The 18,767-nt window shown below is 46.8% G+C and overlaps 1 protein-coding gene across 1 annotated transcript in view; it reads left to right on the forward strand.

Moving 5' to 3' along the window:
* The first annotated feature begins 1,916 nt into the window (after positions 1-1,916).
* The window catches only part of LOC142765568 (uncharacterized), a 100,872-nt gene continuing 84,021 nt past the window's right edge, over positions 1,917-18,767 (forward strand). The window contains exon 1 of the mRNA XM_075866744.1: positions 1,917-2,019. Coding sequence (XP_075722859.1) covers positions 1,917-2,019 — 103 coding nt within the window. The remainder of the gene's footprint in view (positions 2,020-18,767) is intronic.

Below are 18,767 nucleotides of genomic sequence, written 5' to 3' on the forward strand. Positions count from 1 at the left end.
GCATCTGCGCAGTGCCCCTTACCACCCGCAATCGAATGGCCTTGCGGAACGCGCAGTTCGCACTATCGAGGACGGTCTAGTTGAACACTCGCTGGTAAACGACCTCGACGGTTAACTAGCACGTGTATTGCTACGCTACTGACGCACGCCTCTACCGTGCGGACGTCTCCTTCGGAACTGTTGCTTAATTATCAAGTGCGTTCACGATTGGATACTTGTGTGCCATCTTTATCTCGGAGTCATTCGCAGCCTTCCAGATTCCAGCCTTGAGACCCGGTGTGTGTGGGTGCGCCACTTTGGACACGAAAGGCGGTGTTGCGCAGGCGTCGTCAGAGGTTCTGAAGGTTCGCGCTTCGTGAAAGTCGACACACCAGAAGGGCCGAACTGGCGCCACTTAGACCAGATTCATTCGCGAATGTCACCCGGGGCTCCAAAGGTGGACACTTCTCAATCGGTACCGCCCCGCTGCGACAACGCGGAGCAGCAAGCGTCACCACGGGGGTAGCTATTAAGCCCGGTCACTCCAGCTCGCATGAACGCTGTTCCCGCTCCTTCTGCAATGCCATCAACATCTATTCCAGCTGTGGCTGCTTCTCCAACTCCTCAAGTCTTACGAAGGTCTACCCGACTACGAAGGCCAGTACAAAGACTCAATCTTTAAAAGAAAGGGAGAAGTGAAAAGAAGTGCAGTGTCAAACGTGTTCAACGTCAAACACTTGTGTTCCGTCATAGGCAAGCCGCATATATATATATATATATATATATATATATATATATATATATATATATATATATATATATATATATATATATATATATATATATATATATATATATATATATATATATATTTATATATTTATATATATATTCGTCTGCAAAATAAGTCCATTCTACGTTGCTTCACAGTCCGGCTCGGTCACTCTGGGCTAGTTACTACAGGGTTCCTGAGTGGTGCCATGACAGAGTTGGATATCTCAAGGGGTGCCTTTAGCAGAACCTTGTTAAACGGGAATATAGCGCAGGAGAAAGAACTCAAAAGCGGGTAGGTTTATTAACTAGTCTCAGTTTGCTGCCCTTGCAGTACAGGGGTATTTATCATACGACACGCAATGCCTGCTGGCAAGTGGATGCACTAAAATGGTAATACATTATATCCATGACCACTGAATAGCTGCAGAACATTTCGGCAGATGTTTAGTACGTAAGGTTGTAAAATAGCCAGTGTAACGAATACTCACTTTCTGAAAGATCATGCTTACGACACTTTCCAGCAGGTGGATGTTGCCCCTGCTGTGGTTGAAGTGGAGGTGGAGGCCACTGTAGCGGCTGCAGATGGCAGTGACACAGTAACACGGAAGCATCTGAGAACTGTGTGCTTTATTGAGCACAGGACCGGAGTCTTGAGCAGGGCGACAAGGTGCTCAAGGGGAGTAGACCCGTTGTTTGCATATTACATAAGAGGCGTAAACATTCTTCATGCTCTATTATGATGACTGAAACCAACTTGAACTGTAAATAAGAACCATGCATTGTATCGAGGCCACGGTACGATATCTGCAATGATAAACTACCGGGCAAAAGGTTGGTTAGCCCTGAAAAGGGCTGTTTGAAGGCGAGAGATGCATTTGAGGAGATGATAAAGAGTACTTCCAGAAAATGTTTCTTGGTCCGCACTAGGAGGGCATAGCTTGTACACGAAGCTTCACACTTTCAAAGGATGCGATCAGGCCAGCCGATCTTCAACTGAGAGGAAATTGTTGGGCCCGTTGCAATTCTTTGCAGCAGCAGCTTCCAGCCACGAGCTGGTTAAGAATTTACCGGCAGCTCACTTAAACATTTCCACCGCGATGACTCATCGCAGGTGCTCCGGGGGATGAAAACATACCACCCGCATCGCTCCTGCAGCACGGCGTATGGCAGCAGCACAGCAGAAGGCGGCAGCGGCGCAGGAGGGCGTCCTGCAGGCAGTCCGTTCCTTGGCACGGGCCGTGGTTGAGGGCATTCTGCGAGAAAGGGGTACGTAGTTTATTTTTCGTCATGTGCTTGATGTTTTTTCTTGTCATCATTCATTATGATTTACCGGTTTCAATGTGTTTAAGTGCTGCTGTTGAAGTTTAATTTTATACGCTTTGGGAGACATATCCATAGTTTAGTTTGTTTTTTGTCATGTTTTCAACGTTTTATCCTTCATTATTCGTTTGGTGTTTTTCGTATGTTTACGTGTTGCTGTTCATGTTCTAATTTATACATATTTGTTCGAATTTAGTACATATTACTAGATTTAGGTTAGCATTTACATTGTACAAGGAGTACAGCATTTTTTATGTTCGATATATGCATTTCTCAATGTATGTTCGAGCTGCTCCAGTGGCCCTGTTTTTTCCCCAGATTTCAAAGGTGTCTAATCATTCCCATGGAGATCACGAGTGTATAGTTGACGTTCTCTGTCAATGTTTCTGTGATATTTGTATTACCCACTGTTTTCTAGCTCACTGCACTTTTTATGCAGCATTACCACATAGAATAATAATGTGATATCTTCTGCATCACACTGTTTTGAAGCTCACCGTGATATTTTCATTTCAGCCCAATGAGGCTAAGGTACAACAACTTTTTTGAGAGCACTAAGCTAGTAAGTGGTCAATGCGCACAGTTTCCAAAATGAAAATGGTCATCATCACAGCAACATGCCAGCGATTGATTTCATCTAGTTTTCCTTGTAAATGACTCGTCGCGGGAATAAATTTTGAACGTGGTATGGTTTGGGAGCCGCGAGATCGCTAAGTCAATTATTCATGTTGTATGTTACTAAAACAACTTGTCTGTTGTTTTCTGTCTTGATTTACGTATTTTTTAGGATTGCATCATGACTGCAGTCGAGAATTCAAATCAAATGTTATTTAAACATTTATACAATGTTTAGGACGATGAACAAAAAACCAGCACAACTTGACGAGCAAAATTTCTCGTCAAGTCTGGCGTGCACAATTGAATGCTTGTAGTCAGTCAATATTGGAAGAGACTGTCTTGTGTATCATGTGTTCATGCAACAAGTTACTAATGAAATCGCATTTTTTATACGTTCTGGTGAAAGAAAATGTGTGACGTTGCTGCATTGTTCGAACAATTTTTCATGGCAATTTTCAGCACAAGGTGCCGCTCATATATGCTTGCTTCAGTCTAGTCTGTTGTGACTGTGATCACTGATAAGGAAAAGGGTGTTTCTGTTGCATATTTCATGGGCCATTTAAAGAAAATGCAGCATTTCACATGGCCACCATGTTTCTCATTGAAGCACAAGTACATTGTGTACTCAAATGTGGCAAACACAGCCCTGTCATGTCTAGATAATAATAATAATAATAATAATAATAATAATAATTTTTATTTCCATCAGCGATGGAGGAGACTGCGGGTAAAAGTTGCTTGAAGGCACAAGCAACTTGACAGAGGCCCGCAGCCACCCCTACAGTGCAGGCAGCGATGGCAAAACATTCACATAGCAAAAATCACAAGAAACACATATTCGGAATACAGATATGTCTAAAAAAACACATCAGTAAGGAAGAATGAAAAAAAGCAATATTTTACACTATTTACTATGTTAGCATGAATTAATGAAATGCTCGCGCAGTGTTCGTGCAGAGGTTATTTTCAATTCAATGTGTAATTTATGAAATGAATTTAAAAGGGTTGGCAGCGTGTATGATAGCTTCTGCATAGAATAGCTTGTCCGCGCAGTGACCACCTTCCACTGTTCTATGTAACGAGTGCCGTATGAATGGGTGTTTTTGGCAAGATGAGATAACTCGTGGAAAAACTTTAGGTTTTCTTTTATCTCTCGTTTGAACGCTATACTTAACTTGTAATTGTATAGGGTAAACACGCGGATGACATTTCCCTTCAAGAATAAATCTGAAGTATGGGAATTGTAGGGTACATTGAAAAGCGCCCGTAGAAATTTTTTCTGCAGTACATGAAGTCTTTCAAGATTTGTATATGTCGTCGTACCCCATACCAAAAAACAATAATACAAGGAAGAAAAAAAGAGCGCATTGTAAACAAGAAGCTTTATTTTAAAAGGTAATATCAATCTGTGACGCGCCATCATACCAACCACACGAGATAGCTTGCCTAAAACTGATTCGATGTGTAAATCCCAAAGCATATTTTGTGTGAAGGTAACTCCCAGTATTTTCACACTACTCACTATTTCTATTGCTTCATTTGTGTAAAGAAGGGTGATGTGTTCGCAGGTTATCTGCTTAGATTTTGGTCTGAAAATCACGGCTTTTGTCTTTTTAGTATTAATTTGCAAAACGTTTGCTGCTGACCATTCTTGGAGCGCCCTTAGAGCAGTGTTGGTGTTATTCTGAAGGCTACCAAGTTCAGGTGACGAAAAAAATAGGCTAGCGTCGTCAGCGTACATAACGTATTTCGCATCACTGTAGATATTTACTAGGTCATTGATGTAAACTATAAAAAGAAATGGGCCGAGAATACTACCTTGAGGAACGCCTCTGCTGATGTGTTTTAAGTCTGAACGGTAATGCTCAATCTGGACGTACTGATGGCGATGATCTAGATACGACTTCACGAGGTTTAAGCAGTGCCCGCGAATACCATAGGTTTCAAGTTTTTTAAGTAGTATGGAATGATGGATACAATCAAATGCTTTACTGAAATCAATGTAAAGGCCGAGCACAAGATTCTTGCTTTCAAATTGTGTTAAAATGAATTCTTTTTGTTGTAGCAAGGCTAACTCAGTAGAAAGGTGTTTTCTAAATCCAAATTGGGCTGTAGATATAAGATTGTGCTTATCGAAAAAATTAGACATTTGCACGTGTATAAGTTTCTCCAGCCCTTTGGATAATACTGGTAATATCGAAATAGGTCTATAATTTTTGATATCGTTTATGTCACCTTTCTTAAAAAGCACAGAAACTCTTGCGATCTGCATCCTCCTGGGAAAGATAGCGCTCGCCAAAGACAGATTAAAGATGTAGGTAAGATATGGACAAATTAAATCAAGCACATACTTGATTGGACGAACCTGCATGCCCTCAACATCACAACTTGAGCTATTTTTAAGCGAAAGAAAAACTGACAGTACTTCAGACTCTGTAAATGGGCGAAGGAAAAAGGAAGATGGATTGCTATCAGGCATAAATTTTGTAATATCAGCAGATGCACAAGAATTAGAATTGCTCACAAAATAATCATTAAATGTATTCGCCAAATCATCGCCCCATATTTCGTGGCCACCAAGAAATAGCTTTTCTACACGTGGAGACGATTTACGGCGATTTAAGACAGTATTAAGCTTTTTCCATAACATATCGGGTTTTTTTGAGCAGCTATCAAACTCAGCTTGAAAATAGCGTTTCCTGTGTGACCTTAGTTCTTTGTTTAGTTTGTTTCTAAGCGACTTGTATTCTTTCAATATGCTTGGTTCCTTACTTTTAATGAACTTGTGATAAAGCGCATTTTTACACTTAATTTTTTGTAACAATTCAGGGGTTATCCATGGTTTTCTTATTTTTTTACCCAATTTAAACTGTTTTTGTGGGAAGTGACGCTTATACACACGAGAAATTTCATCAATAAGTTTACTGTATGCAATGTCAACGTCGTCTATTTTCAGAATTTGCGGAATATCGCTAAGTAGCAATTCAGCTCTAAAATTATCCAAACCTGTTTGTGTAATATTTTGAAAAGAAATGTACTGATGCTTTTCATTTATCGTGAAATTTTGCTTTCTTAGTAGAGCAAATATTGGGAGGTGGTCACTAAGGTCCCACGTTATTACACCACTGTTGGCTTTTGTAGAATCGATATTAGTAATAAATAAATCTAACAGTGTTTCGCTTTCAGTAGTTACCCTTGTCGGTACATAGATTAAATTTTCGCATCCGTTTGAAGTCAGCATGGTTAACATGGCCTTTTGTGGTGCAGAAATGGTCAACAGGTCGATATTAAAATCACCAGCAGACACCAAATAATCGCCAGTTTCTGAAACAAATGATAACAGCTGTTCATAGAAACAAAAGAAACTAGGAAGATTTCCACTTGGTGGTCTATAGCAAACGGAAAACATACAGTCATTCACACGAGCTGTTATTATTTCAAAATCATCACAACAGATACAAAAGTTGGAAAGCAGCTCGCAGTTTACGTGCTCTCTTAGCAACAGCATAACGCCACCGCCTCGGCGATTAGTTCTGTTTACACAATACGATTGATAAGACGGAAATTTGAACAAATCACGATCATCCCTGCACCAAGTTTCACTAAGCATTACTGCATCAAACAGAAAATGAAAACCATTGATGAAGTCATTTATATCTTCTTCCTTGTTATAGAGTGAAGGAACGTTTAGATGAAGGCACTTCAAGGAATGTGCGTGATGACTTGTCACAAAAGCGTCTAGCTCGTGTGGAAGAAAGGGACTTTGACTAGCCATTTTGAGGAATGAAATAATCTAGATACAGTCAGCAACTAGCAGGCTTAGACGGGAAAGTCGGTCCTGTGACGCACTACTAACACGGAATCGCCGTCAGATTTGCGCAGTAGGATCTTCCCGTTCTTGTGCCAGGCGTATTTGTACCGATTTTCCCTCGCCCATTCCTTAGCCTCTCGAAGCAGTTGCCGACTTTGGCTGGTCAAGTTCTCTTGGATGAACAGGCTTGATTTCTTTTCTCTCAGTTTTGACCGGTTATGCAGCCATTCGTCTCTAACAGATTGTCTGACATACCGAACGATTATACCTGGTGTTTTGCCAAATTTGCATGGGAGGCGGTGAATGGCAGCGACGTCTGCTGCGTCCAGTGCACAAACGTCAATCATGCTGGCAACAGAATTTACCTTTGCAAGCAAATTTTCACCTTCAGAGACGCTTACACCATGTATTTCCAAGTTAAACTTGCGGCTTCTCCACTCGAGCTCATTTAAATCGGCCTCAAGTTTTTTTGAAGCATCATCACTAGCGCAGGTGTCCTGTTCAAGGCGTTCAAGTCTTTTCCGTATTTCTTTCGTATCTTTTTCTTGTGCGGCAAGCCTTGTCAACATCTCATCGTACTTGTCCGACATGAGCTGTATCGACCGCTCGATGTTTGGCACTGTTTCCCTGAGCGGCAACAACTCGTCTAACTTCTGACTTATGCCGTGTAAATAGTTTATACTGACTTATGCCGTATGCCGTATAAATAGTTTATACTGATTCTACTGATGCAGTAGAATCAGTATAAATAAATTATGTGTGTGATATGAAAGCATGAAAACTCACCGTTCCTGTGTACTTCAAAAAAGGCTCAAGACAGCGCTGCGCTGCTGCTGTCTCTGAGCAGCACGTTGGGTGGTGTGAGCATACAGCTCTCCCTTGGCTACCCGTCGTCATTCTCAGCTGGTGGCATGTCCACAACATACTCGTCCAAGGTCCAGTCACCAGCATGCAACGCAATATTGTGGAGAGCAACGCAAGCATAGATGATTTGCGTTGCTTGATCGCGGTTAGAGAGCATCGTTCGATAGTGCTGCAAGCAGCGGAACTTGCTCTTTAACACTGCGATACATATTTCCACAACATTGCGCATGAATACGTGTTCTTTGTTTTATCGGCCTTCGGAAGTGTTGCACGGTTGACTGCCGAGGACTGGAAATAGGAGCCATGGCACGAGGGGATACCCTGCGTCTCCTGCAATAAAAACATAAAAGCTGAGTGCTCTGTCCCAGTTAGTGCACAACAATACTTATCAAGCAGATATTCGCCAGGCTGCAGATGTGCAGCTAGGCGTGCACGCAGTGGGTTGTGATCCCACCCCCAGAAAACGGGGCACGAACCTGGAAATTGTGGGTCCATGGCTAGGATGCGCAGTCATGCGTTGCACACCTGCGATGAGGTGCGATATAAAATAAAACTGCAATTATACTAAGAATAAATCCCTTTTAGATGCGGAGCATCTAATACTCGAGGCTTGTAGTGCGGCGCCGTCCGCAAGCTTCCTCCTCCTTCTTCCACCATCTGTGCATCCCTTCCTCCTCTACACACCGCGCGCGCTTCACTCCTCCACCATCTGTGCACCCTTCCTCCTCTACACACCACGTTCGACATCTACAATTCTGATTCTCCAGTGGACGCGCATGCGCCGTCGCGCTTCGAGAACATTCAACAGCTGACAGTGCATGCGCCGTCGCGCTGTATATATACTCAAGGTCGGCGCTCGCTCGCTCAGTTGCCGCTCGTCGGTTGGTTTGTACGGCGCGTCGACGTCCAAGTTCGCGGTGAAATGAATTCCAACGAATCCACAAACACAATGATCGACGTCCCTTCGACCAGCGCCGCCCTTTCGCATACGTGCGTACGTGTTCACTCATTTAACACCCCCTCCTACAACGACGTTAACCAATTTTGCCATCGAGCCAAGTAAGTCGCAATTTAACACCCCATTTCACAACCACGTTAACCAATTTAGCCATCGACCCAAGTAAGTCGCACTTTAACACCCCGTTAACCAATTATATGCTCCGCATCCTCCTCAGTGTTCCCCCGAGGGAAGCTGCGGGCAATTTTTTTCTACACATATGCAGGAAACAATGCGCACTAGTACAGTCATTTGTACAAGAAGCTTCATTTAGAAGGAAACACAGGGTGTAGCACACTGAGGAGAAGGAGAGGCAATAAACCTTTCTCTGCTGTACACACGGCTACGACTTCCATTGAATGATCATTAAGTGAAAATTCCAAAGCCTGCTCATGCAATCGTGACTGTAAGCACTTTCGTGTAGGAAATACTTCCCTGTTGTGTATATATTACTGCTACTTCTGCTGCCCATACTACTGGTTAGCTCTAAAATGCACAACTGAATTGCGCATGCACGCCAGTACAAAAACGGCAACTGGCTCACGCACAAAACACTTTCCACGTATTATTACCGAGGCCCCTCGAGCCACCAACTAGCTCGCGCCCAGTTCCCTGCAGGTTCTTTTTTATTCGTTGCATTATTACTTTTTCCAGCTTTGGCGTCACAACTGAACAATTGCTCCGATAGCCGAGTAAGAAAGGATCCCAATGGTACTTACTATTATGACTTTCAGGGCATAATAGCCCTTTCTGGACATGAAGCTCGCCGTGTCAGCCAGTCTGAATACCTCTTGCTTGCGAATGGTGACCAACGTGCCTTCAACACACGCCAGCACGCCTGGGATGCAACCGCGTAGCACAAACTCCGCCTTTGCCTCATCCTTATCATCTGTCAGTAGGAAGTCCACCTGCTTTTTTCTAGCAGCCATTGTGAAAAAAGCCTGCGTCACCTCGTGGATAGTGTTGCTCACGGCTGGCTGAGACTTGCCGATGTGCTCCTCGCGACTAACGCTCCTCCAGAAGCAACCGGTGCCAAAAAATCGCAGTGCACGCAACACTTTCCTCTCTGTGAAAAAGCCACTGGCTCGCTGGCATCCGATGAAGTTCGTCGCACAAGCTACGCACTGTTCGTTCGGACAGACGAGAACATTGCCGGAACTCTTTTCAGTGAACTTTTCAAATGCATCTTTAACCTCGCTTAGTCGTCTCTGATCGGCTGCAGCTGCCGCACAGGCGAGACGAAAAACCGTGGCACTGGGAAACGCCTTGTTGTCTTAGTGCCTGGATGCTGAAAAGTCGCTAAGCCCTTACATTTCAACCCAATCCAGGCCACCTTGCAGCCGTTTTGATCTATCCTGTTCGTTTCGGACGGTCTCTCCGACTGTTCCTTCGCCTTCCTCCCAAAACCGGAGAAAAACATTCACGTGACACCCCAGCCCACGTCTCTCAAAACGTCAAAGCATTCGTCACGGCTCGTATGGGCCAATCGCGTGCGACTCAATGGAAGAGACCGCCTTTGTCCGGATTTGGAATTTGTATATAATCGCACCACAGGTATTATACCATAGGGCCACGCCAATGGTCAAGAATGGTCTGGAAAAATACTGCATGAACGTCATGCAGTATAACGTCTGATTATTATTGTATCCAACCATAAAAGTGACGCCTTATTTTTATATTTTTTTGTACAAGTAACAGAAGATATCTCTCTAACGCACACAATTTTATGTGATAGAAGCGTTGAAATACTTCAGATGTCTTAACATGTGAAATGCGCAAAGAGTGTGTGTAAGAAAGGTCTAGCTATTACAGAGCTCCCAAACCTATGTTAGCTTGTCGCTTTACGCATACGCAGAGAGCCCTTCGCTGATTGCAAAAGGAACAACTATCGCGTAGTTCCACTTCACAAATGTACTTTCAATATGGTGGTTCTAATCAGTCAATGTCACACGCAGAGCCATCGGTTCCCTCACGGCAACGTTTCACCAAACAGCGAGACCGAAGCTAGGCTAGTAATTGAGAACGGGATTCGCACAGGACCCGATAACACATTGTTGGCTCCTCTTTAAGACGAAGCTCGTGAAGCAAGGTTTGTAATTGTGTTTGTAACTGTTGTCCAATTCTTGTTACACCCTATACTTAACGGTGTCACTACTGCCGTGTCCTCCGCCAATTGCGGCCATATATATATATATATATATATATATATATATATATATATATATATATATATATATATATATATATATATATATATATATATATATATATTGTAGCGAAGCCTCCGAATTCTAGTGGGGCTACCCAACAAGGACGCCGCTCGTGCGGAGAGCCCGTGCTTGGCCGTTACTGTCGCCATTGTGCTTGCTCGCTGTGGGCCGGCTAATAAACGCCTTAACATTTTGGTGGAGGTATCTGTCTACTGCGCTGGACTCTCCGACACAATTGCACTCGTTTCGCCATCCGACCGTGCTTGCCGAAGGAAAGGGTTGCTAGTACCTTTCGCGACCGTGCAAATCACCCAGGGCAACGCCTCTATTTTCGTGACCAACCCATCTCCGTACACTGTTACCTTGGTTCGAGGGGAACGTCTCGGCAGAGCGGAACCAGTGGATAACGCACAAGTCCTGGACGTACCCGATGACTCGCGTTGTCCCAATTTGCGTACCATCAGTGCTGTTTCCACTTCTGATTCATCATCTCCTGATGTATTTGGCCCTTACATTGATGACAACCTCACGTCGGTACAGCGTTCCCAGCTTCTGAACCTGTTGCGAGAATATCGTTCTTCTTTCGATGTCGGGCGAAGTTCTCTCGGTCGTGCGTCCGCTGTTACGCATCGTATCGACACTGGTGCCCATCCACCATTACGGCAACGTTCCTACCGCGTGTCGCCTGCTGAACGTCGGGAAATTAACGAGCAGGTTGATGATATGCTCAGACGCGACGTTATTCGGCCCTCGGACAGTCCATGGGCGCCTCCTATTGTTCTTGTTGCGAAGAAAGATGGTTCTGCGCGGTTCTGTGTGGACTACAGACGGCTCAATAAGATCACTCGCAAGGATGTTTACCCACTGCCGCGCATCGATGACGCAATCGACAGCCTTCACGGAGCCGAATTTTTTTCTTCTCTCGATCTGCGCTCGGGTTACTGGCAAGTACCCATGCCTGATGACGCTCGACCGAAGACTGCGTTCATCACACCCGACGGCTTGTACGAATTCAACGTCATGCCGTTTGGTCTATGTAATGCACCTGCGACCTTTGAGCGCATGATGGACACCGTGCTGCGCAACTTGAAATGGCACACGTGCTTGTGTTACCTCGATGACGTTCTTGTGTTCGCTCCAGATTTCTCTACGCACCTCCAACGTCTGAAAGAAGTTTTTGCACGTGTCAGCAATGCCGGCTTGCAACTAAATCTGAAGAAGTGCCGCTTTGCAGCACGGCAACTCACCATCCTTGGGTACGTCGTGTCCAAGGATGGCAAGCTTCGGGCCGTGGCCGAATTCCCCAAACCTGCGTCCGTCAAAAAACTGCGTAGTTTCGTGGGCCTGTGCTCATACTTCCGACGCTTCATACGAAACTTTGCCACGATCATATCACCGCTGACGAAGCTCCTTGGAAGTAACGGGTCCCTCAATTCGTGGTCGTCTGAGTGCGACGACGCGTTCGCGAAGCTCCGCCATGTGTTGACGTCTCCTCCCATTCTACGCCACTACGACCCTACGGCCCCGACGGAGGTGCACACAGACGCCAGCGGTGTAGGCCTCGGCGCTGTCCTGGCGCAGCGCGAACCCGGATTCCCTGAATATGTCGTAGCATATGTAAGCCGTACGCTCACGAGAGCTGAGACAAACTACACCGTCACGGAGAAAGAGTGCCTGGCGATCGTCTGGGCTCTTACAAAGTTTCGACCGTATTTGTATGGTCGCCCATTCGATGTCGTCACCGACCATCATGCGCTATGCTGGCTTTCATCATTGAAGGATTCCTCAGGCCGTCTCGCCCGTTGGGCTCTTTGTTTACAAGACTACGACATCCGCGTGCTGTACCGCAACGGACGCCAGCATGCTGACGCCGACGCCCTCTCGCGCTCCCCTCTGCCTGAAGGTGATGTGCTCTGCTCAGTATCCTCGGCTGCTGTTTCTGCCATTGACGTTGACATAATCGCTACCGAACAGCGAAAGGATAATTGGATCAGCCCGCTGATCGACTTGCTCTCTGATCCATCCGCAACGCCATCCACGCGTGCATTGCGTCGTCAAGCTCGCCATTTCGCCATTCGTGAAGGCCTTCTACACCGACGCAATTACGACGCCGACGGCCGGCAGTGGTTACTCGTGATAACCCGCCGTCTGCGGTCAGAGATATGTGAATCCTTCCATTCTGATCCGCAATGCGCGCACTCTGGGGTATTCAAAACCTACCATCGCATTCGACAACGCTACTTCTGGCGCGGGATGTACCGCTATGTGCAGCAGTTCGTTCGCTCTTGCCTCACTTGCCAACGCCGTAAACCGTCAGCCCACATGTCGCACGCCAGTCTACAACCGTTACCTTGCCCTGACCGTCCCTTTGGGCGCGTAGGTATCGATTTGTATGGACCACTTCCTCTGACGTCGGCTGGTAACCGCTGGGCTATCGTTGCCGTTGACCATTTAACGCGATACGCCGAAACCGCCGCTCTCCCTGCGGCTGCTGCGCGCGATGTTGCGTCCTTCCTGCTGCATCGATTTATACTGCGCCACGGACCACCCCAAGAGCTTCTCAGCGATCGAGGCCGTGTCTTCTTGTCGGAAGTCGTCGAAGCCATTCTGATGGAGTGCCATTCTGTCCACCGCAAAACTACTGCTTACCACCCACAGACGAATGGCCTCACCGAACGCTTTAACCGCACCCTCGGCGACATGCTTTCTATGTACGTCTCTGCCAACCACACCAATTGGGATAATATACTGACCTTCGTCACCTACGCCTACAACACCGCCCCTCAGAGCACGACTGGTTTTTCACCTTTCTACTTGCTGTACGGAAGGCACCCGTCGCACACCATGGACACGATACTCCCGTACACGCCGGATCCATCTGAGTGTACACCTATTTCCGAGACAGCCAGGCTTGCTGAAGAGTGTCGCGAGCTTGCCAAGACTTTTACGACGCAAGAGCAAGAGCAGCAGAAGAGTATCCGTGATGGCTCCACCACTTCTGAGCCCACGTTCCTTCCTGGTGCGCTTGTATGGCTCTCGATCCCGACCTCTGCCGCTGGCCTCTCTTCCAAACTACGTCCCAAATACGAAGGCCCCTACCGTGTCATCGAGCGCACCTCACCCGTCAACTATCTGATCGAACCCGTTGAACAATCTTCGGACATGCGCCGCCGTGGGCGAGACATCGTCAACGTGGAGCGCCTGAAGGCTTATTATGACCCGCTCATAATAACAAGCTGTTAGGTCGCCAGGCGGCTCCCTCTTCGACCCCGGGGTAATTGTAGCGAAGCCTCCGAACTATGAAATGGGTCGAACTCTTGAGTACCTTCTAGTGGGGCTACCCAACAAGGACCCCGCTCGCGCTGAGAGCCCGTGCTTGGCCGTTACTGTCGCCATTGTGCTTGCTCGCTGTGGGCCGGCTAACAAACGCCTTAACAATATATATATATATATATATATATATATATATATATATATATATATATATATATATATATATATATATATATATATATATATATATATATAGAATGGAATGAGAATTTTTATTGGCATGGAAGTATGAATCCTCGAGTAACGTACAAGGCGAGACAGAAAATATCCTTAAAGTTGTCTGTGTGCTAGCCCCTCATGGCAGAAAGACAGAGACCAGGGACTACATAATTAGTTTCTCAAAGTGTTTCTAGCGGCTTTTATCTTTTCCCCTGCAAGTTTGTAACCTTGTTTACCAAGAAAATAAATCAATGAATATACAAAAACAAACAAAGCAAAAAATTACAGCAAATGCACGAGGTGAACGATGACGACTGGGGCAAGGGAATGGATGGCTGAACAGAGAGATAGAAGAATGGACGCACGCACGGACGAATGTTTACACGAATGCACACAGGGACACACGAACTGACGGACGGAAGCGCGGACGGATGGACGCATTGGTGGATGCATGGGCGGATGCTTGGACGGACGCACAGACTGACGCGTGGGCAAACACAGGCACGGGCGCAAGGACGGATGGACGCACAGACGAATGAATAGACGGAAGCAAGGACGGGTGCATGAATAGACGCACGGAAGTACGAGCGGATGCACGGACGGACCCACGCTTGGACGCACAGACCGAAAGATGGAATGACGCATAGACGATCTCAGGGACGGACCCATGGACGAATGCACGAGAGGACACACAGATAGACACAAGGATAAACAGACGGACGCAATGGCGGATGCATGAATGAACGGACGGAAGCATGTATGAACGGAATGAACGCATGGACAGACGGATGGACGCATGGACGAACACAAAAATGGATGAATGAATACACAATTGAACACATGGATGCACGCATGAGAAAACGCGCAGGCGGACGAACGCACGGATGAACGCATGGACAGATGGATGGTAGCAAAGAGAAACGCATCGATGGAAGCACGAATGAACTGACTGACCCTTCAACCCACTCATCATTTTTCGCTCCTTGAATATGCTGTGATTTGTATTATTTAACATACAAGTAACATCCTCTAGTATGGTACCATTTGCATCCTTAGGGTATATGCTTTAGCTATATGTACAAGTACTGCGCTCTACGGCCGGTTCAAGAACTATTGAGAGGAGGCTACATAAGATTACGATGAGACGCTCAGTGCATGCTTTAAGGAGCTTTGCCACTACAACACGAAAAGTTGTGTAAAGCGGAGTCAACATTGCTGTCACCGCTGTTGCAGCCCGCAGCAAAGTAAGTTGGCGTACCTGACTGCAGGTAAATCTCCTCCTCCACGCTGCGCTTCTTACATGACAAGCGCAGGGAGATGACTCACACTCCAACCAAAAGTTTTGAAGACATTCGTCGTTTCGAAACCGACTTGGTTCCTTCCTCAGGGGTGACTTCGAGGCTACGTAGCAGCAGCGTCTTCAAAGTACTGGCGGGGAGGGTGATGAGCCCCCCTCTCTCTTTCTAGCGTTACCATGGAGCGCAGTCTATGTGTATACACTGGGCAAGGGCTCCTAGAGAGCGGTTGGTGTTATGGGCTGTCCTCTGTATGTGCCACGACTCGAGTAATAACCTCCTCCTCCAGTTCGGCTCACTTTCAAGGATGGACATCGCTTCGAAATTTATTCGGTGATCCAACTTCTCTGCATGTTAAGCGACTGCGCTGCGCTCTTTGTAGAGCTTCCGCACATCGTTGGCGTGGTGCTTCAGTCGTACCGCCGATATACGAAGCGAGGCATTCGGTGCGCGTAATTTTTCAAACGACACTGGGGTCCTGTCCATTGTTGGCGGGTCTTTCAGGCAGGAGAGGAGGCGGCCTAACGTACACGAAGGCACGTGCGCGATCCAAACCTCTTCCTTCTTGATGATCCGCGCAAAGATCTCGCTGGTTCTCTGAACGTATGGGATTGGTACGCGTTTCGGGAGGCTGGCAATTATGGTGGGCTGGGGTTTTCGTACCCTCTGTTGATCTGCGCGGTGGGTGGTGGCTCTAATGAAATTTTTGGGTATCTGTTTTTTTCTGAGGTCCGGCTTTTTGACGGTGGTGTTGGATAGTGAGGACTATGATCGGAAGATTTCAGCTCTTTTAGAAGGGGACCATACACGCAAATAATAAAAGTCCCAACAAAGCTAACCAAGACACAGCTAAATAAGCTACTCACGGAACCTTCTAAGCATTACCCGGATCTCAAAAAACTGCTGCAACAGATTCGCACCGAGTTTCTATGGACTACTGAAACTTCACTAGCCTGACGTCCCCTTCTGACCGATTGTAGACTTCCCTTCCCGCACTTTCTTCCTCACATGTAGACTCCCCTTCCTCACCTTTCATATTTTGTACAAGTCTTCGCCTTCCTAACTCGGAAGACACCAACTCATGTCTGTTAGTTCAGCCACTTCATGCAGCTCGTGTCAAATGTGAGCATCGACGATGACGAGAGCCTGGTCTGGTTTGACGTCGCTCCATTATTTACCTGTGTGCCAGCGCCCCGAGCTGTCTCCTCTGCCAGTTCTGTGCGTGAGGGGGGCGCAAGCCTGAGTGAAATGACTGCTTTGGTAGTTGTCGAGCTCAGCCGTCTACTGGAGTTCTGTCTGTCCAGTACTTACTTCACCTACAAAGGAACTATTTTCAGGCAAGACAGTGGAACCGCAATGCGAGCTTCCTTCTCCGTCATGATGGCAAACCTGACCATGGAGTAAATAGAAGAGAAAGCGCTCAGCTCCTTCTCGCCGCTACCCAAGCTTTTTCTCCGTTATTTGGACGATTTTTTTTGCGTCATGAAGACGTCTGAAGGTGAAAACTTCAGAAAGCACGTAAATTCCGGAAACCCAGCCATGCAATTAACGACCGAGTGGGAAAAAGACCGCTGCTTGCGTTTTCTCCACGTCCAGGTGGCAAGAAAGCGCAACGACGCGGAGATCTTTGTTCGCAGGAAGCCGACACACACTGGCCGCTACCTTCAATTGGATTCTTTCCACCCCGCCTGCCACAAGGCCTCGGTTGTGACCACACAACTCCAGAGAGCTAAAAAGTTATGCTCTAATGATATGCAGCGAAAGAAAGTAGAGGCACGTGTAATTGCGTACCTCAAAAACAACGGATACCCAAAAATCTTCATTCAACCGCCAGCCACCGCGCAGAGATACAGAGGAAACGGAAACTCTAATCAACCTTAATTGGCAGCGCCCCAAAACGCGTACCGTTCCCACATGCTCAGGGAACCAGCGAGATGTTGGCACAGATATTCAAGAAGGAAGGAGTTTGCATCGTGCATGTGCCTTCGTGTACGCTGGACCACCTCTTCCCCCGCCCGAAAAATCGGGCAACAATGCACAGGACCCCCGGTGTTGCTACAAAATTCCGTGCGCCGAGTGCCCCTCTTCGTATACTGGCGAGAGAAAAACCTACCGGAATGACTGATGCAACACGCCAACGATGAGCTGAAGCTCTACAAAGAGAGCAGCGCCGTCACTGAACATGCTGAGATGTTAGATCACCGGATAAAGTTTGAAGCGACGGCCATCTTTGAAACCGAGCTGAACTAGAGGAGAAGGTTATCACTCGAGTCGTGGGACAAACAAAGGACAGCCCATAACTTTAACCGCTCTCTCGGAACCCTTCCCCCAATATGTATACATGGACTGTGGTCCACGGTAAAACGAGAAAGAGAGAAGGATGTCATTATCCTTCCCAAGTGTGCTTTGAAGACGCCGCTAGTAGGTAGCCCCGCAGTGAATCCTGAGGAAGAAACCAAGTCGGTTTCGAAACGTCGTGCTTTTTAAAAACTTTCGGTTGGAATCGAAATCACCTCCCAGTTACACACCCAACCAGACAGACTTCTGTCAAATGTTTCCATTCCGGACAAAAACGTTTTAGATGCGGAAGCATCTTATACTCGCGCCTTGTAGTGCGCCGTCCGCGCCGTCCGCACCGCTTCTGGAACATTCGACAGCTGACGCGCGCGCATGCGCCGTCGCGCCGTCGCCAACCATCCGTGCCGCGCGCGCTTCTCCTTCGAGAACATTCGACAGCTGACAGCGCATGCGCCGTCGCGCCGTCGCCATCTGTGCCACGCGCGTGCTTCTCCTTCGAGAACATTCGACAGCTGACAGCGCATGCGCCGTTGCGCTGTATATATACTCAAGGTCGGCGCTCGCTCGCTCAGTTGCCGCTGGTCCGTTGGTTTGTACGGCGCGTCGACGTCCGAAGTCGCCGTGAAATGAATGCCAACGAATCCACAAACAGAATGATCAACGTCCCTTCGACCAGCGCCGGCCAAACTGTTGGCGGAACCGCTTCCGCATCCTCCTCAGTGTTCCCCCGAGGGAAGCTGCGGGCAATTTTTTTGAGCAGGAAAGTGCGCGGTGCCAAAAGTAAATTATGACTGCAGTGCCCTTAAGTTCTCGCGACCTCCACGTAGCCCACTTCTCCTGCGGTGCTTTGAAAGTGAGTTTATTCTTGTAACAGTGGCTAAGTCAACAGTAAGAGCCAAGCTGTAGAGTAAATTTTTATAGTCGGTGACAACCCAAGAATTATTGTAAGCTCCACCCAAGAAGCCTCAATGCCCTTATTTTTCATGCCTCCGCGCTACTAATGTAGTTCACGAATAGGGGCTTTAACTTTGACGCATACAAGCATTATCTTTGAAGTCTTGATTGGTATTGACATAAATAATCCGAAGCTCGATAAACGAACTTGAGAA

Source organism: Rhipicephalus microplus, chromosome 1 (genome assembly GCF_043290135.1).
Source record: "Rhipicephalus microplus isolate Deutch F79 chromosome 1, USDA_Rmic, whole genome shotgun sequence".
NCBI classification, from domain to species: Eukaryota; Metazoa; Arthropoda; class Arachnida; order Ixodida; family Ixodidae; genus Rhipicephalus; species Rhipicephalus microplus.